Raw genomic sequence first — 20,903 nt, 5'->3', positions numbered from 1 at the left:
TGACTGATGATAAGGTGGTCTTACCTAGGTATGATCATCTCGGCTTTCATACTGAGTATTATTAATGTGCATTACAATGCTGAGTATTTCTGGTTAGTAGAATTTCTCTCTGTTGTTGGTGCTTGTAGCCTTAAGCCTTGTACTTTATCTGGCATGAACTTTTGATGATTGTAATCCAATACATTGGTGATGGATTGTGAAGAATGTCAGCTGTGTGTGGGAAGAGGCTTACGAATTATTATCCTTCTTTGGCAGAATCTGGGCGTGTTTTTGCCACCGGTCTTAATGATTTTGGACAGCTTGGCATATCAGAGAATAAAAGCTACTCACTTGTATGATGTCTTGACCTTTTTTCCTAGTTGTTTAATGTTTTTTCTTTCCAGCATTTATTAAATGGGCGTAACAATAATTATTATAAACTGTTCTACACTTGTTTCTAATTGTTTGTATTCTTCTTATCAGTTTTTTTTTTTTTTTGCTAAGTAAAGGAAATTTTATTGAAATACTTAATAATGAGTCACCCGAGAATACAGGAAGTATACAGCAGGGGGCCAAAATAATCAAATACATAAATTACAAGCATCCATCAAATCATAGACCGAAACATTAGAATGACTTCCTATGATAGACATCTAGTCCGATAGAGTTTTAAAGAAGAAAAGTTTTATATCAGCTATAGTACTTTCAGAATCTTCAAAACACTAGTCGTTTCTCTCCCGCCAAGAAAAACAAGTTTTTTTTTTTTAAAAACTATTTTTTTTTTATAAGGTCTTCTTGTTTGGTTCTGTTCTGTACTTATTTATTACATGTAAGCATTAGGTATCTTGCAGTTGATATTGATGAATATCATTAAGGATTTGTTGTTATTAAATGTATAAACACTTTGACTTGGGGCCTAAGAAGGGGTGAATTGTTATTAAAAATCTAGGGTTTATTTTCAAACCCCTAAACTGTAGGGAGATGTAATTTTCCCCAGGAGTAATATGAAAAGCCATTATGGATATGAAGTTTTTGGGCAAACAGGGGGTACAATTATTGTAATTCTAACCGTAGATGACCTTATAGCATTCTAACTACTAATTAAGCAACTAAAAATAAGCTGTGAATTAGCCTATCACCGTTTTACCTTGTTCAAGGGTAAGTAGCATACTAATTTCACATCCCTTTGTGTGTACCAGTATGACCTGCCATCTAGCTAACCTAAAATTAGAAGGTGGATGTTATTGCTGCAATTTTAATTTGCTCAAAAGTTGCTTGTTGCACCAGTTAGCTAAGGTTATTTTAACATATTTTCATTCATTTAGCTCAAGTAGAATCTCTCTCTAACCCTGTAGTGCATCTAGTCTGTCTATTTGAATGTGCATGCGTATCTACAAGTGATAAATTTCTGATCTTGTTGTAATAAATAATAATAATAATAATAATAATAATAATAATAATAATAATAAAATGTTTTAGTATTTCCTGGCATTGGGTGCTTAGTTATGCAACCTATAAAGTCTTCTTGATAATAATTTACCTTTCTTTCTTGTTCCAGGGGCCAGTTGAGGTTTCTGGGCTTCAGAAGGAAATTGCACTAATTTCTGCTGGTTATTATCACTCTTGTGCTATTACAGGTATGGGGTTAGGAATGTAGTCATGCGGAATTTCTTGAATATCCTTTTTTTTTTCCTTTTCTAAATGATGCATTAAAATTGAAACTTCCCTTTGAATTATTTATATATTTTCCAATTTCTACAAGAAGTATATCATGTAATTGACAGTAGATGAGTTATCACCAAAGCCAAGATGGGAGGAGTTTTTGGATGACTTTTATGTTTTTTTTAGTGGGGAGGGGGGTAATAAATAGAGATTTTATTATGAAGCTCCCTCATGCATAAAAATAACACAAGGTAGCCTAAAAATATATATCAAAGATTACAAGCAAACGAAAGCGATTCAGTGAAATTTGTAATAGTACCACTATCACTAAGACCTATGATAATTGCCCATTCACAAAGCAGTATAATAAAAGACAGCTTCAGTTGAAACTCCGATACTTTCACATCTTCAACAGTGTGATAGTTTTGCTCCCTCAACAACAGACACAACACAAGGGAGCTAAATTCCACACAGCAGAACTGTACCAAACCAATTTCTCCAACCAGCCAGTAAGTCAGCCACTTTCTTTGGTATCACTCAATAAACTCCAAACAGCCCAACATAAAAAAACATAGCTCCACATTGCATTTGCAAAATTAAAATGAAATAGAAATAGAAAATGATCCATCATTTCCCCACTCTGCCTACATAAGCAACTCAATCTAGTAATATGATTCCTCTTATTCTAAGATTGTCATTAGTCAGTAATTTTCCCCATTCTGCTGTCCACATGAAAAATGCAGCCCTCTTCAGAGCTTTGGCACACCAAATCCCTCTCCATGGAAAACAGATCTCCCATAGGGCATGCAACACCCCGCAGTAAGATCTAACATCAAGCACCCCAGTGCCGCACAAGGTCCATCTTATCCTATTAGAACCTGTGTTCCATGGCATCTTGGAATGCAGTAATCCAAGAATCCAAATCCCAATCATTAAACAGTCTATTGAACTGAATATTCCAATGCTTCTAACCCCCACTGGACTCACATTCAAAATAAGAGGACACAAATGCATCCGGATCAGCTGCTAACGAGAAGAAATGCACCTTATCTCCAATCCCCACACCAAATCATACATTACTAACGAAATGGTCCCACCTTGCTCTAAAGGCCCTTTCATGCTATTAAAAAAAAACATGTGGGAGAGCTATTTACTAGGACAGAAAACCGAACTATAGTAATACATGATTCTATCCAGCTCCTCCATTTTACACCAAACCCCATTCTTCCAAACAAGTATGGTAATGCTTCCCCATCCACATGTTCATTAGCCATTTCGATGTCTAAATTATCAATCCCAATACCATGCTCATGATCCTACTGTCAAGATAATCATTAGCAATAATTACTGAGTCCAATGTCTGCCTTCCTCCCACAAAAGTATTCAGTGTTTCAGACACTAGCTTCTCCAACACTAATTTCAGCATGTTTGTTAACACTTTAGCTACCAATTTACAAATATTTCCTATGAGGCTAATAGGTCTGAAATCCGGAATATTCAAGAGATTAATCTTTTTAGAGAATGATGCAATGAAAGAAACATTGAAATTTTTTTCAAACCTACAAGAACCATGAAATTCTTTTTAAAAAAAGCCATAACATCACCTTGAAGTGCCCCTCAGTAGTTTTGGAAAAATGCCATTGTAAAACCGTTTGGTCCTAGGGCTTTATCACCATTCAGCTACTGCAAGGCATGCACTACCTCCTTCCTATCAAATTCCTTCTCCAACTACTTCTTTTCCAACCCCTCAATTGTAGGAAATTCCAAACTATCCACCGTTGGTCTCCTGGTCTCTGGCTCATTAAATACCCACGGGAAGCCATCCTCCATATTCTTCTGTAAATAAGGTACAGAAAACCTTTCCACTGAAGCCTTGATTTTCTCCCAACACTCCCCTATCTCACATCATCAAAATACGCCACCCACTATACAAAAGGGCTGCCCTAAAGACATTTGATAATATAATGCTTCATTTTATCATTTTTTGTCTCCTATAAGAATACTAGGTCCCCTTTCCACTCCTTAAGCACGTTCCTCACCACTGGTCTCTTGTTGGGGTTATTCAAATTCAACCCTTGCACATTCCAGATAATAATACACAGCTTCATAGAGACAACTGTAGTTACCCCCACCTAGACCTACCTGTCCCTGTCCCCACCGCTTGTTCCTTGTAATTCACGGTAAAATAAATGCAAGATTTTTTGACTACATAAATATTTTGGGTGTTGGGTTAGCAGTGTACCTATTGGAACTCCTCACTGGATTTCCTCATTTCATTTCTACTGCATCCCCTACTGTAGGTAAACAGTCTTTATACAGGATTTTGCATTTTGTAACTAACACCTACACACACACACATATATATGGGCAAAACTTAGATACAGTACCTTAGGTATCCCTTTTAAAATTCAGCCATCTGTCTTATTAAAATAACTTAGCTAACGGTATTAACACCTTCTCACTCTCATCTCAAACTTGAAGATCTCTCCACCACCGGATCTCCACGGCTGCTGTCAAGAGCGGCCACAGCAGGCCACTGTTAGCCACTCTTATGGTCTCTTTTGGGTTCACTCTTCTTGCTGAAGTCTAGCCTAGGCCCCCAAGGCTGAAAGCCTGAAACCCATGAGCTTTGCCACCATCGAAAGCACACCAGTGATTCGGTGGCCGCCGATCGTCGTCCTCCTCCTCTTCTCTTTATTTGTTTGTTCTTTAGTTTTCCTTTAATTTATCTTTTCTCCCCTCCTCGTTTGATTTTATGTGGGTTTAGGGTTTGGGTTTGTTTTCGTTGTTAGGACATGATGGTTTTGGTTGGATTCCAAACATGGGGTTTTTGGGTATGGTCATTCGTAGATCCATGAGTACATGAAATTGTTCATTGTCCATCCAAGTTCTCTGCTTCTCTAACTGTCCCTAGCTGCGGACTAGAAGCAACAAACCTTTAGGTGACAATGCAATGCACATAATTAAGCCAGCCTTTTCGTTCTTCTAAAATCTTGATTTCATTAAAATTTTAGAAGTCTGAGAGATTGAAAAGCTAAAGAGATTGGGTTTTCTTGTGGGTTCTCTAACATCTTGGGGAAACTGAAAACAAAAGTGAAAAGAAAGAGACAGATAAACAGACTGTATTAACACTGTTAATTGAGTTATTTAGTGAGATAGGTGGCTAAATTTTAAAAGGGGTACCTAAGGTACTATATCTAAGTTTTGCCCCATATATATATATATATGTATGTATATATATATATATATATAAATTGATATATTTTTTAGGGGGTTGGGTTTAATTATTAAGCTCAGGTAAGTTCAAGGTGCAAATATTTCTTTAGTTTGACACATATCTGAAACTGATAAATTTTTATTTGATCCATAACTCATAATTTTCATCACAGAATGCATGTAAGCAACTTTTGTGAATTTCGCATTTAATGGACATGACTATCTGAATCAGTAAAAATATAGAGCTCGTGATCTTTTTTCTTTTTGATTCTTTTCTCTGTCAGTATATCTTTTAAGCGACTGCATTCTTCTTCCATTGTGATCTGTTGCGTTTCTTGCAGTGGATGGAGAACTCTACATGTGGGGGAAAAACTCCAATGGGCAACTTGGCCTGGGAAAAAGTAACAACTAAACCTCTTCTTTTCTGGTATAAGTGATATAATTTAATCATGGAACTTGTCATTTTATATGTCATTATTCAGCACTCTTTGCTGCATTAATTGTTAGGCACACAGAAATTGGGAGGTACTTGTTTGAATTAACACATATATTGTACTGATATGCAGGGTCAGCAGAAGTAGTCCCTCTACCAACCAAGGTAGACTGCTTGGATGGAATCACAATTAAAATGGTAGCTCTGGGGTCAGAGCACTCCATGGCTGTTACTGGTATGGGGAAAAAATAAACAATTTTAGAAAACTAGATTCTGTTTTAAGCCCTATTTCTGTCTTTAATGAAAACCGGGGTTGGGATTGCCTTTCCCAAAGTTGTTATTCCCAATAAAATGTATTTGTATGACAACCTCAAAAAATGTGAAAGTACATTTCTTTCCTTTTTCCATTCTCATATGTAGGTAATCTCAGAAATGAAGATGAGAATTAAAACCCATACCACTGCATTGTTGTCATCACTGTTATTCTTACCAACTCATCACAAATACTGGCATCACCAGTCACCTCTGCCACCACAGAAATGTACCCAAGCATTCACATGCCATCTTTGCAGAAGGTTAAAAAAATTAAACGAGTCCACAGCAAAGTGTAGATAGGTATTTTATCAAGCAGCATTTTTGCCATTGTTGCATAGCCTAATGGCTTTTGATGAAGTTGCAGGAGGATTAGATTCTATTTGGAGTTTTATTAACAACTCTTGGAAAGTATGATTTAATATTCCAGCAAACCCCAAAAAACATGTTTGTAGCTCAGCAAAATCAATCCTTCTTCTTATTTGAAAGAAAATAAAAATGGTTACATGGTTGGATCTGAAATTTACTGGCTGTAGGCTTTGATGGCCAAGTGGTGGTACTTGTGGAAGAGTAGTGTCCTTGTTATTTCTGGTTGGTTTTTGTTGGGTCACGGCAGCGATGATGTGTGAGAGTTTGTGGAAATAAGGATGACAATTTCACTCCAACCTGCCCTGCCCCATAAAGATGATGGGGCTGGGAAGGAGTGAAATCTTTGCCCTAACTATCAGTGCAGTAATGGGTTCAACGATGGGTGTTGGTCAATGATGGGTGATGTTAATGAATAGAGTGGAAGTGGCATGAGAGAATGGTGAAAGGATTTTTATTTTTTCTTTTCTTCCTGATTTTTTTTCCACAATTTTTTTTTTGTTTTATGGGAATGGGAACCAAATTATTTTGGGAGTTTATTAGGGAATGGGAATGGATTTTGTGCATATCCAACATGGGGAGTAGATCTTGTGGGAAAGTGAGATCCAACTTCCCTATTCCCATACCCACTGAACAAATTCAAGCTTATTGTGTGATTTTTTGCTATTTATGGATAAGTTATGCTTGTGTAAATCTTTGTTTCATCTTGGTCCTCATTTATTTTCTCCACCAGATGGCGGTGAGGCTTTAAGTTGGGGGATTGGAGATTCTGGACGACTTGGCCATGACCATGACTCAGGCATTTTAGGGTTCTTCAAAAGCACCAGGTTGAATTTTCATTCATTCATTCTTTCTTTCTTTCTTCTTGAGCAATACTGTTTCTTAAGTACTATGTTATTGAAAGAAGTAAGACAGAAAGGTACAAGAAGAACTCAAGTAACAGGGAGGTGCTATAGTATATGGCATATGTACTTTTGTTGTTTAGTCTGAGTTCTTCGATGATGCTTTGTTTTAATTAATATAAGGATCGATTACATATTTGGTCCTAACCTTTAAGCTATGTGTCAATTTGGTTCCTGACCTTTCAAATGTGTCAATTTGGTCCCTAACCTTTTGGTATTGTGTCAAAATGGTCAGTACTACTAAGTGATGCATGGAAAATGCTGACATGGCTAACAACCAAATTAAAATATTATCTTTTATGCCACATGGACTTCTACATAAGCTGCCATATGGCATTAATTTAAAAATAATAATTAATTCATCATTTATCTTTTAATTACACATAAACTTAAAAAATAGATTTACGCATCATATCGTTTAATTAATTCAACATTTATCTTAAAAAAAATTTAAAACTCCTTACTCTCCCTTCTCTCTCGCCGTTTCACATTTGTTCTTTCCCCTAGACCTTCCTGCCATTAAAGCCCATTTGTACAAGCAATAGAGACAGCTGGAGGTATATGATTACCAAAATTGCCTTTATCAAGAAACCCAAAGTGTTCTTGGTTATAATAAACCAAATTTGCTTCATGCAAAAAAAAAAAAAAAAAAGATGATTCAAAACTAAATGAATGAACTAGTGTTCTTGGCAACCCTAACAAAAACCTCGAAAGAAAAAATAATAATAATAAGAAATAAAAAAATAAAAAAATAATAATCAATAAAAAGCGCAAATAAAGTAAAAGGAACTCATGGCAGAATGAAAGAATCGAAATGAGGTCGAAGAGGGCGTTTGGTTGAGCTTGAAGAACTTGAAGCGACGCATTGAGAGCTTTATCGGGCTTGGATGGGTCGAGAAATACAAGGGACTTTAAACCCAAACCCTCTTTTGCAGCTTCTTGCTCTCTCACTCTGTTGGAAAATTTAGACCCCGATTGATAGAATTAACAAGTTTTAAACCCAAGTTGTTAATTAGATTTATCATAAATAAAACTTGTTAAAACAAACAAACTTCAATATCATGTCAAAATCATGCAGTGGAAAAATAAATAAGACAAGATATGATGACCCAGGAAAATCAATAAAACAAACTAGTTTCACAGTAAAAAAAAAACCTGGGGGAAAATCTTCCCAAAAAGCAATCCACTATAGTAAAGAAAAGTTTCAGATCTAGTACAAAACCTTTTTTCCTAGACTCTACAATCCCCGTAAATGAACTCACAGTAGAAACCTTTTACTGCTTTAGAACCTCTAAATCCTTCAATATATGAACGCCACCATTTTTGATGCACGTATCCCAGCACGTGACTAACTAATTGTGCGGATCCCAGTTCGCGACTTAATCACCAACTAAAAGAAGATTGTTGGCTGCAAAGTTCTTCACTTCATTAACAATAAAAATCAAGAAGCACTTGGTTACAAAACTCTTTGGTGTACACAGCAGCTTCTTTCAGAGAGAATAAGGCATGGATCACCGTTTGTATATATTCTCCTTGTATTCTCTTATATGACGGCCTCTAAAATAAGCCTTATATAGGTCTAGGGTTGTGAGAAAAAAAACCCTACACATATATGTCATCATGGACCGAAAATCAAATTTGAAAATCTGAATTCTCGTAACCTCGATCAATTGAGAAGTGTCGAGGAGATGTCGAAATTTAAACTTCGACAGATACAGCTATCGAGAAGCTATCGAGGAGCTGTCGAGGGGACAGAAGATTTCTCGATCGATTCACCAGCTATCAAGAAGGTGTCGAGATTGTGATAACAATCAACTAAAGAGCTCGATAAATAGTCTAGCTGTCGGGAGGTATCGAACAGCTATCGAGCTATCTGTCTGCAGGTGTTGAGCTATTTGTCCAACTTTATTGAATAGCTTTTCTTCACTTATTTCTTGGTCCAATCTTCATGGTTTTAATACTAGACTTAAACAACATGTTTTTTGAAGTTTTAAACTCATCCTAGATCTACCCAATTACAAGTAAAGTGTGTTTTGTCAAAAGATTAGTCAACTACATAAAATAGTGACATATGTTCCTAACAAGTGAATAACATATGTCCTAACACACTCTAACTCACTCTCTCTCATCAATCTACCAAGATTGAAGCTCTAAGACTCTATTTGTCTTCCATCTGGTGCCTAAGGGGAAGCTAAAGTGGGTGAAGAGGGTCTGTTTCAATTGAATGAAGCCCTTTGCATTTGCTGGTGTTGTTCATTTGTGCAATCTGTATAGGTGGGTATGACTTGATTTGTATTTTGGGTTGTTTTTCAAAGTGGGTTTATATTACGAGTTTGGATGTTTCAGTCATGGATATTGAGAGAGAGAGACAACACAGATATAATTAGAGTGAATTAGAAAATGTTGATTTTTTAATTAATGCCATGTGGCAGCTTATGTGGAAGTCCATGTGGCATAAAAAATAATATTTTAATTTAGCTGTTAGTCACGTTAACATTTTTATCCGTCACTTAATAGTAGGGACCATTTTGACACAATGCCAAAAGATTAGGGACCAAATATGTAATTTAGCCTTAATATAATTACTAATACTCAAGTAATTGTGAGTGTTCAAAAGGTCCTAAAAGTATGAAAGATATAAAATATCACCTCCTTCACCTCTCCTTAGATAGAGAGTGCTATTAACTTCTAAATTCCTGATGGAATCATCTCTTTTATGGGACATGAGCATATGAAAGAGCTTTGTTCTTCTCTGCTTGCTTCAGCTAATTGGTCCCTGTATCTATCTTCAATTCTCCTCTTTTAAAGATAAATGCTACAATTCATACTTTAAGTTTTTAAATTGATAAATTACCTCATGTACTAAAAGTTTAAGCTGGATGAATTTAATCATTTAACCATTATTATTCTAACACCCCTCCACATCTGGGCTTGAACTCCCCCCCAATAAGTGAGTCCTAACACATGGAATTTTTTAACTTTAAATGGGAGGTGGGGAAAAGATAAGGTCAAACTCAAGATCACTGATTGGATATCATGATAAAATATTCTGTTGTCCCAAAAGCTTAATCGGCGCCTCTTCTCCTTTTAAATGCTAGGTGGAGGGTTCAGTCATGGGTTTGAGTGTAACCTACTAATAATAATAATAAAAATTCTTAGGCTAATAGGAATTTGTGAATTTAATCACTCAACGATTATTATTCTAACATAAATGTTCTCCTTGAGATGTACCTTAAGCACCATCCTACACAACCAGCTTCCAAATCTTATAAATACCCTACCCTTATAACCAGCAAGTCCTCTGAGACCTCATTGTCATTGTCACTTTTTTAAACCATCTGTCAAGGGATTAAATTTCCTAGCTATCACCAAACTGGTTGTGAAGCCTCGCAACAAGTAGCTAGTCCACCACTCCTGCACAGAAAGCCTGTCTCCTTAAGCCGCTATCTGATGAACATGTTAGTCTCAGATGGATACAGCTCCTTTGAGGAAGTTTCTATGGTTATCTGTCTATACTTTTCCTTTCCTTTTTAGCTATTCACAGATCTGTTTTTGTGCAGTGAATACACACCACGGCTTATTAAGAATCTTGAAGGGATCAAGGTATTACTTGTTCAATTGGTGATTGATCTTTCATATCCTAGTTTTCCATTAATAATTGTGGTTTTTGAGCTTATATTTTTATGTTTTAGGTCTATTAGTTTATTGGGCTTTTAGTTATTGGGCTTTTAGTATTTTAATTTAAAAGTAAGGTTATTTTTGTAATAAGACAATTAGGGTTTCCTAGCCAATTAGAACTAGGGTTTAGCAATCCTATATAAACAACCTATTGTACTCCTTGAGGAGATAGCTAATATTTTGATGAATGAAAACAATGGCCGTTTGGTCTTTCTTTGGTCTGGTGCTGACTCCAGGTCTACCTTAGGTGCTGACTCCTAGTGGTTTTCCCGCTTGGTGCTGACTCCAAGCAAGGCCTAGGTGCTGACTCTTAGGTCATGTCCCTTTATTTTTCTATTGTTTAGTTTTCGTTCTGGTTGTCCTGCGTCAGGAAGCTAAAGTGGGTGAAGAGGGTCTGTTTCAATTGAATGAAGCCCTTTGAATTTGCTGGTGTTGTTCATTTGTGCAATCTGTATAGGTGGGTATGACTTGATTTGTATTTTGGGTTGTTTTTCAAAATGGGTTTATATTACGGGTTTGGATGTTTCAGTCATGGATATTGAGAGAGAGAGACAACACAGATATAATTAGAGTGAATTAGAAAATGTTGATTTTTTAATTAATGCCATGTGGCAGCTTATGTGGAAGTCCATGTGGCATAAAAAATAATATTTTAATTTAGCTGTTAGTCACGTTAACATTTTTATCCGTCACTTAATAGTAGGGACCATTTTGACACAATGCCAAAAGATTAGGGACCAAATATGTAATTTAGCCTTAATATAATTACTAATACTCAAGTAATTGTGAGTGTTCAAAAGGTCCTAAAAGTATGAAAGATATAAAATATCTCCTCCTTCACCTCTCCTTAGATAGAGAGTGCTATTAACTTCTAAATTCCTGATGGAATCATCTCTTTTATGGGACATGAGCATATGAAAGAGCTTTGTTCTTCTCTGCTTGCTTCAGCTAATTGGTCCCTGTATCTATCTTCAATTCTCCTCTTTTAAAGATAAATGCTACAATTCATACTTTAAGTTTTTAAATTGATAAATTACCTCATGTACTAAAAGTTTAAGCTGGATGAATTTAATCATTTAACCATTATTATTCTAACACCCCTCCACATCTGGGCTTGAACTCCCCCCCAATAAGTGAGTCCTAACACATGGAATTTTTTAACTTTAAATGGGAGGTGGGGAAAAGATAAGGTCAAACTCAAGATCACTGATTGGATATCATGATAAAATATTATGTTGTCCCAAAAGCTTAATTGGCACCTCTTCTCCTTTTAAATGCTAGGTGGAGGGTTCAGTCATGGGTTTGTGTGTAACCTACTAATAATAATAATAATAATTCTTAGGCTAATAGGAATTTGTGAATTTAATCACTCAACGATTATTATTCTAACATAAATGTTCTCCTTGAGATGTACCTTAAGCACCATCCTACACAACCAGCTTCCAAATCTTATAAATACCCTACCCTTATAACCAGCAAGTCCTCTGAGACCTCATTGTCATTGTCACTTTTTTAAACCATCTGTCAAGGGATTAAATTTCCTAGCTATCACCAAACTGGTTGTGAAGCCTCGCAACAAGTAGCTAGTCCACCACTCCTGCACAGAAAGCCTGTCTCCTTAAGCCGCTATCTGATGAACATGTTAGTCTCAGATGGATACAGCTCCTTTGAGGAAGTTTCTATGGTTATCTGTCTATACTTTTCCTTTCCTTTTTAGCTATTCACAGATCTGTTTTTGTGCAGTGAATACACACCACGGCTTATTAAGAATCTTGAAGGGATCAAGGTATTACTTGTTCAATTGGTGATTGATCTTTCATATCCTAGTTTTCCATTAATAATTGTGGTTTTTGAGCTTCATTATTGATGCATACACAGGTTAAAAATGCAGCTGCTGGGTTGCTGCATTCGGCGTGCATTGATGGTATCTTTTTAAACTTCATTATGATTCATTGCTCTTTGTGGCAAAGCTTTGGCTTCCTTTAAAATCTCTCTCTCTCTCTCTCTCTCTCTCTCTCTCTCTCTCTAAGTTCCTTTTAAATCTCTTGTTATATATTTTTCTGAATTTTGCAGAAAATGGCTCTGTCTTTGTATTTGGTGAAAGTGCAGTAGATAAAGTGGTAAATCTTGGAGTCAGATTTTAAATTGATCTTTATACTCATAGTTTCTTGAACTCTTTGATCACTTTATAATCCTATTCTTACCATGTCTTAACAAAAATTAATTCAGGGCTTTGGGAAGGTGAATAATGCAACAGCACAGTTCATGATTAGCGAACTTCCATATTCAGAAGAAGTTGCATGTGGTGGCTATCACACATGTGTTCTAACAAGTAATTCATTATCTTCTCTTTCATACACACACACACACACACACATATAATTACTTATTTTATTTCCTGATCATGAGCTAGGTAGAACAGAACTTATGAAGTAAAGAAAACTTTGTGTTTTTTCTTTCTTGTCTCCCTGTCAATGATCAATTTGTTCCCTTTGAACAGTGTCTTGTCTAGCAACTATTCATAAGCCAGGTTGCCTCTCTTTTGATGGGACTTTATTTGCATAATCACAACCATCCTATCCAAATGCCAAATAAAGATTTCTCCCACTGAATGTTCTTGAGGGAACTGTATCAGCCTGAAAAGAGATCTGGCTTGACTGAGAATTACTCAAATCCACAGATCAATTCAAGAAAAATAAACAAACTAATAGTAAAAAAGGACATGTTTAAACAGGTAATAGGGAGTATGATTTTGTATAGAATAGAGTGGCAGAGAAGAGTAGACATGGCCCTTTCATAGATTTTGCTAACGTTTTATTATGGCCATTGATTGTCATAACAAAAAAAAATTGAGAAAATGGGTTGCCTTTCCTCAAATCTCTGGAACTACTAAAGAAGTCACTAGGACTAGTATCTGATTCAATCAAATAGAAAATCTGACTGTGAAATTACAATAGTGTCTTCAGTGATCCCTAAAACGAAAATGCCACATCATATATATATATATATATCAGTGTGTGTTTGTGTGTGAAAATTCATTCCACCCAACTGGTTTAACCGCAAATCAGCAGCTAAGCCGGTTCTTTACCCTTAAAAAACAAGTAAAAATAAGCTTAGGAACCATCCAGTCCACAATTTCAAGAATCACCTTCCATTTCAAAAAAATGTCATTTCACCCTCCATCACTTGTTCACCACAGCCCAACCTGTGGATCTCGCTAAAGCTTCCCTTGTCCAATTTCCTCTATAGCCCCATGTAGTCAGTCTCATTTGATGTGGACTGTTGGCAATCTCATTCAGCGTGAGAGCATTGATCTTATTGGCTTCGCTTGTCGCTGATCGAAATGAGATTTGAAGGGATGTTCCATGATTCAGCCTCAAAACCTTGAACTTCTCTATTTTCCAGTTCTTTAAATGGTCCGTTTTTTAACACTGCCCAATCCGGAATCTTTTTACCTTCTATGAAAGTATTATGTTTGCTAAAGAAGACCTTCTTGTACTTTCCTTAATCTGTTAGCCAGCTCTTTTGCAAGCAATTTTTACATATTGCTCATCAAACTATAGACCTGATTGGATATCTGGCTCACCCACTTTCTTTGGAAATAGTATGATGAAATAAGCATTCAGGCTTTTCTCAAAGCAGTAGAATCCATATCAAATCCTCCTTCAGCACAAACTAGCGTGACTGAGAAACTGCAAAGGGAAGCCCATTTTGCCAGGTACTTAATCCCCATTTATACTCTTTTGTTCTGCAAACAACTCTTCCTCTTCATATGGCCCTTCTAACCATCCTGCCTCTTCATTGTCAATGGACATTAGCTATAACCATCCATGTAAGGTCTTCTCCCTACAAATTATAGATAATAATTTTTGTAGATTTGAATTATGACTCCATTCCTCATCATTTGATGATAATCAAATACAAAAGCCATGAGCTTTGTATGTGAACAGTTCTTAACTAGGAAGCATGTGTACGGGTACAACTCAGTCACAGCTAATTTTTGAAAAATTATCCCCTATTAGCCCTTACCTAGGAAGCATGCGTACGGGTATAGCACCCCAAATGTAGTGTCCATGCTTCCTCGCTTTAAAACAAGATTTCACTGAGAAAAAAAAAAAAAAAAAAAAAAAAAAAAAGCTTTCTGTGTGTGTGTGCACATATATGTAGTCATGTGTCATGTTTCAACAGAGAATTTTCTTTGCTGTTTCCTTTGAATGGATCCATGCTCTATTTTCTGTCATTTTTTTTGAGTAAATAAAATACACTAACCTCCCTGAGATTTTCCTAAATGACACTCTTTCCAAACACTTCATGAAATGACACTGCCCCCCTTGAGGTTTGTATAAATGCAACAGCCAGATTTTCAATAATAGAATAGTCCATTTTGAAATATATTATATGAATTTAGACATACCTCAAGAGGGAAGTTATTCATCCACAAACCTGAGGAGAGTGTCATTCTGTACATATTTTGGGCAAGAATTTTTTTTAAAATGGAATATTCCATTAGTGAAATCACAGTTTGAGAGGACATGAACTTAACTATTGCATTTATATAAACCTCAAGGGAGGAGCGTAATTTATACAAATGTTGGGGGAGAGTGTTATTTTGATAAACCTCAAGGAGGGTGGTGAAATTTACCCTTTTCTTTTTGATTCATCATTAGTTCTAGATTCTTAACTGCTCTCTCTCAATCAGTCTCTCTCTCTCTCTTTATATATATATATATATATTATCCAATTACTTATATAAAATTTAATCCTTTTTTTTTCTTTGTTCGTTTCACCATTTTATATAGGGAGTGGAGAATTGTACACTTGGGGCTCAAATGAGAACGGTTGTCTTGGAATCGGGTTTTTCTCCACTTAAAGACTTCATTTTTAATCTCAAACTATGGATATTTAGTTACCATATGGTTATAATTTTGCTTGAAGAATACTGATATCTCCATTGATTAATTGTAGTTCTACAGATGTATTTGATCTACCCGAAAGAGTTCAAGGTCCTTTCTTGAAATCTCCTGTTACCAAGGTTTGGTTTACTGTTTTTTCTAATAGTATCTTCTTATGTGTACATTAAACTACATATTTTTGTAAAGAAATAACTTAGAGGAAATTTTTTTATTTTTTTTAATTTTTATAAGTAATGAAATTTTTTATTAAACTAACAAAAAAATTGTCACCCAAGTATACAGAAAGTACAGTCAAACACACAAATTACAAGCATCCATCAAAGCATGAACCTAAAATATTGAATGACTGCCTACTACTAACAACCAATCCAATAAAGTTTTGAAGAAGAAAAGTTTTAGGTTTGGAATTGTCCTTTCAGAATCCTCAAGATCTGGTTATTCTCTCCCATCAAATGCACCACATCAAACAATGATGGACAGCCACAACTTAGAGGAAAATTTTATATGGACTAATAATATCATAGTAATGGTAGAAATTGAGTCACATTTTTGTTTTGATATTATACAAACCTCCATAAAATAAAGTCTAAGCATATTTTATCAATTCCTTTCCAGACCATACTTTGTGTATAGTATATCCTATCCGAATACAATTTTAAATTGGATTGATTATTGATTACTAAAGTAAGTTTGTTTGACAAAATTAATACTTAATGAAATTAAGAATTATTGTTCATATCAAATTAAAATAAGCGTAATTATTATTACTGATCAATAAATATATATAGATAAAATTACCTAAAAAAGGCGTTTTTGCTGATCACTCTTTGAATTTTCAAGTTATAAAGAGCATAAGACAGTAATAGAAAGAGAACTTTAAAGGCAGTGAACATAAGCACCCAACCCCGACTGATGGTAGAAAAATTTATTGCTCAAATTCTTACATTAGTTTCATATATGATGTCTCATATCTTTGCCAAATATGTGTATACAGGTTTCCTGTGGTTGGAAGCATACAGCAGCTATTTCTGGTAAGAACCTTTTCAAAACTAAAGCCAAGTTATTGTTTGTAGTTTCTTCTATAGCATTTTTCTAAAATTATCAACATATGGATGTTAATTTTTACATTCTTATAAAATTGAATTTTCAAATAAGGTCTAGATTTATTTTAGTTTTGGAATTTTTTCAAAAAAATGTTTACATTCCCTCAATTTATTGAAACAGCTGATAAGCAATATTTTGCTGAAAGGCTTGCTGCTTTTCCTCTGTGGATGTCATCCTTTTCTATCATAATTGGTGATACACAGGAGAATTAATACAATCATTTGGAAATTCTAAATATGAAATATTTCAGTTGGAAACCAAGAACCTAGCTTTCTCCTATCTGACTATATTCTTGAATATCATTGAAAACTCCCTAATAAACGTCTGAGTGGTAAACAACTTAAGTTTGCAAATAAGTCAGTCAGCTAGTTTTCTTCTCTATTGAAGCGAAACAGAGTCCATTCAGAGTTTGTCGCGAATCTCATGCCCGTTGACTTCTAAGATTGGCTACTACGATATACAAAGTTGGCTAGTTAGGTATTGAACTTTGTGGTTGGAATCTTGAAAACCATGACCTGTTCATAAAAATTATGAGCACACCAAATAGTTGAGGGATTTAAAATTCCAAATAGATACAAATAAAGGGCTAGTTTTTTGTTTTAAAATTTTGTTATACATTTAGCGAAAAATTGGGAAGAGTAAAGGGAGAAATATCTCTTGGAGGTTCTTTAGCTAGGAATAATTCTATACATATCATGCTATTAGAATCAAGAGATTCTTTCTTATTGTATTTTCCAAGTATTTACCACCTTGTTAGCCTCTTTACCTAGTGTCATGATAGATGTCTCTTTTTACCTTTTTCTAAACCATCTTAATATCCCTGAGCAAGTAAACCAATTTCAAAGTGAATAAATTTCTTTGTCATCAGTAGTCATTAAAATCAGGATATGTGTTAGGGTCATCATATGAATTGTATTTTTTACACATCATCTTTGAAATTATATATTTTTTGGAATAATTTTCCAACCAAATTGTACAAGACTGGACTCATTTTTTTTTTTTTTTTTTTTTTTGGTTATTAGATCACAAACTCACTCCTCTTGTGTTTATCTGGCCTTGAATTGAATTCCTTGTGTACATGCATGCTAATCAACAATATAGGTTCCCCCTTTTAAGTAAATGCAGCAGTAAATTCTTCATGATACTGATGCTTTCTTTTCCTAGATCTGGCTGAGTTGAAGGTTTGCAAGTTCCTCATCATTCATTTCTAGTTTGCTTGGCCTCAGAACATAAGAAAGAATGACCATGCTTACATCTTAGTGCACACTATGCCAGGAATTTACATCCTAGCTTTCAATCACAGAATGCTTCTGATCAGGCATAGCAATGGCCATTTTGGCCCAATTATAGGGCCTGCCCCTCCCTGCCCTGTTGAAGGTTTAGGGTGGGGGCAGATTTCTATTTTTCACTCATAGCAGGTTTAGGGCAGGGTGGGTATTGGCTCCTCCAACTCACAATTGACCTGGGTATTTTAGAACATAATGGAAATTATTTGCCCTAGCAGCAGTCAAAGCCCTCCTCTCTCTCTCTCTCTCTCTCTCTCTCTCCTAGTCCACTCAACCCAAAGAGCAGTAAGACAAGGCAGTATTCAGCCCCTCTCACCTCTCACCAAGGCAGCCTACTTGTGCTGGAGCCCTCCTGACACCGTTCATACCAAGCCACTCACCAGTTACATTTTCATTTATAGAAATGGTTTTTGTCTCATGACCAGATAGGCATTGTTATTTCCTTTGTTTTTTCCTTTGAATTTCTTTTTATTTTTATTAACCTAGAGAAAGCGTATGATAGAGTACCTAGAAGGGTTATGTGGTGGGTAAAGAGAAGAAACTCTAAAGTATATTAAGGTGATTAAAGATGAGTATGATAGAGCTGTAATTAGTGTGGTAACAAGCAGAGGCATCGCAAGTGAGCTTCCTATCACAATAACTCCCCCCATTTATGTTGGTTTGTCATTTCTATGACCATGACACAGAGCAGAGCAAGAAGAGTATTTCTAAAATTCACGAGAGATATACATCAATAATTATTGTTACTCATTTCATTATTGACATTGAACATGAAAGCAGCACAAACTTGGAAGATTGGTTTTAGTCATATCAAGATGCTTTGTTGGTAAACAATTCTACTTCAAATATAGAACATCCTGACAGTAACATGCAATGCAGCTCAAAGGTTGATATCATAGCTTACACACTTCAGTTCAGTTCAAGTTCCTGTGAATATGGAAAGTGACATTTTCTCAATATGATTAAGGCCTGATCAGTCTGGCAAACAGTTGATCTAGTGGCTTTATAACAACTGTGAGTCTGTGACTCAAGCAGGTCCAATTCAGATTGTTACCAAAACTGGTCTAATAAGGGGTAGGCAGAACTAGGGCCAATTGATAGTTCAGACAGTCCACTAGCCGGTCTGGCCCAGGTTTCGAAACACAGCTATAATATCCTAGAAGAATTTTTATCCCTCGTGCTAAGAAGCACACATACTGAACATTATATGGTACTTCAACTATTTTCTGAACATTATAATGTAAATATTATTCATTGTGCTCACCCATCTTATGGTGCTCTTTGAACATGCTTGAGAAAGCACCGCACCTTTTTATTTACAGCCCTTCCATATGACATTTTCACTTGTCCTCTTTGAACATGCTTGTAGGGACAAAAAATACTTTGTCTACAAGATTTGATGGGACATTGCAATGTATAGTTGACATGTCGTCCATTTCCTCAAATGCATGAGATCTCATTATGGCTAAACCTTCCATTTTGTAATTTATTTTAGTGTCTGAAAAAACTTTGAATCAATGCACGATGTATATTTTCTGACAAAATTTATTATTTTCATCCAGAAGGAAATATTTTCACATGGGGTTGGGGTGGTTCACATGGAACGTTTTCTGAAGATGGACATTCTTCTGGTGGACAATTGGTTTGCTTCCAACTCTCTTGAATAATTTTCATCTGCATTGTCTCAGTAATTGACATGCAACATAAGAAACTGTAGTTATATCAATAATCATGATCATTATCATGACTGTTGGATAATTTGAATATTCAAATAGTCTGTGAATATTCACGTTTCAATTGTATTGTGTCTAGGCTCTATTAATTGCCATACTTTATTCCTATAGGGCAATGATAATACATTGTAGCACATTGTTATTTAAATTTTGCATTATCTTCAGGCATTATCCTATTAACTATGGTGCTTATCCTCTATCATTTCTGGTGCTTTAATATATTGTGTTGCAGTGATCTTGAGCTGTTATCATTTATATGTGATGGTTGTCACACATATGCAGTTTATTCCTTTACTCTATTCTTTTCTTGTTCTTCGTAATCTTAAATCTCATTTTGCTGTACTTAACCATGTAGTTGAGATATTACAATGATATGTTTCTTTGTATAGGGTCATGGAAGTGATGTCGACTACATTAAACCTACAATGGTTACGTTTGAAGGGAATGTGAAAGCATTACAGATTTCGTGCGGGTTTAATCACACAGGTGCTATTCTTGAATGCACCTGAGCTTTGGCTTCCTTAATTTCAGCTATTCGTTGCACAGAAGCGGTTCAGACTTTTGCAATTGCCAATCAAATTCATTCATTCATTGTGTCACGTCATCTTTGTCATTCATCACCAAATTAGTAACTATACATGTTTATACCCATCCTAAGGAATCTAGAATGGTGCATCATTCTTGATTGAGGGCTATGTAATATACAAGATACCAGAATAATCTTCACAAATCTAGTATATACAAGTACATACGACAAAGGTCTCAACCAATACAAAGCATGTAGTGTCATTGATGTCAGAATAACAGAATGTCATGTATCCAAAAAATAATTATTCACTACTGTGAGTACTTTATGCAATCATTTGACAATGTAATTTTTGTACAAGAATTTGCTATATACAATTATTTAAGAGAAAATATGTGTATATGATGCTTTGACAATTAAGGATTCGCAGCTATGACTTGAAAGATGCCAAGATTTCAAGTAATTGAGTCAGTTTGGAATTTTCTTGGTTATCTTGAAAGATGCTATGACTTGGAAGTTTCTGATGCAAATTATTTTACCTCGTCTTGCAAAGTCTATCCACATTTATATATTGTTTCTAGCTTCCTGACCGAAAAGGTAGTTCCTTCTTTTGTAATAGCATCTTGTATCAAATTTTACACATTAGAGTATTAATAAAAAAAATTATTTAAAAAAAAAATTGAAATTTTGGGAGATTGTGGCGTAGGCATAGGCATTGGAATTTGCCTATAGCACTTCTTCCCATTCTATATGTTTCATCATGTGCTTCAATTGATTTCTTAAGTAAGAATTA

The 20,903-nt window shown here is 35.3% G+C and overlaps 1 protein-coding gene across 2 annotated transcripts; it reads left to right on the top strand.

Annotated features, from left to right (window-relative positions):
- The first annotated feature begins 188 nt into the window (after nt 1–188).
- Nucleotides 189–20,592, top strand: LOC112019018 (ultraviolet-B receptor UVR8). 2 transcript variants are annotated; one of them, XM_065770668.1, is made up of 14 exons: nt 189–332; nt 1,538–1,616; nt 5,199–5,258; nt 5,424–5,525; nt 6,702–6,795; nt 10,431–10,473; nt 12,427–12,472; nt 12,622–12,668; nt 12,778–12,880; nt 15,348–15,402; nt 15,514–15,580; nt 16,456–16,492; nt 19,414–19,493; nt 19,974–20,592. In XM_065770668.1, the coding sequence occupies exons 1-14, from the start codon at nt 204–206 to the stop codon at nt 20,091–20,093; spliced, it is 1,062 nt and encodes a 353-aa protein (XP_065626740.1). In that variant the 5' UTR covers nt 189–203; the 3' UTR covers nt 20,094–20,592. The 2 variants fall into 2 exon arrangements, with proteins under 2 accessions (XP_065626740.1, XP_065626741.1); XM_065770669.1 differs by lacking the exon at nt 19,414–19,493 and having other exon boundaries at nt 19,974–20,094.
- Nucleotides 20,593–20,903: the final 311 nt, after the last annotated feature.

Source organism: Quercus suber, unplaced genomic scaffold (assembly GCF_002906115.3).
Source record: "Quercus suber isolate HL8 unplaced genomic scaffold, Cork oak 2.0 scaffold_34, whole genome shotgun sequence".
In the NCBI taxonomy this organism is placed as follows: domain Eukaryota; kingdom Viridiplantae; phylum Streptophyta; class Magnoliopsida; order Fagales; family Fagaceae; genus Quercus; species Quercus suber.
The sequence above is the reverse complement of the archived record's forward strand: the minus strand, read 5'-3'. Positions and strand labels throughout refer to the sequence as shown.

What these genes read in the sequence shown, in the direction of transcription:
- LOC112019018 (XM_065770668.1), top strand. Translation starts at nt 204, where the DNA reads ATGTCAGCTGTGTGTGGGAAGAGGCTTACGAATTATTATCCTTCTTTG. An exon ending in GCATTCGGCGTGCATTGATG is followed by an intron (nt 12,473 to 12,621) that starts GTATCTTTTTAA and finishes TGAATTTTGCAG; the next exon opens with AAAATGGCTCTGTCTTTGTA. An exon ending in AAAGTGCAGTAGATAAAGTG is followed by an intron (nt 12,669 to 12,777) that starts GTAAATCTTGGA and finishes AAATTAATTCAG; the next exon opens with GGCTTTGGGAAGGTGAATAA.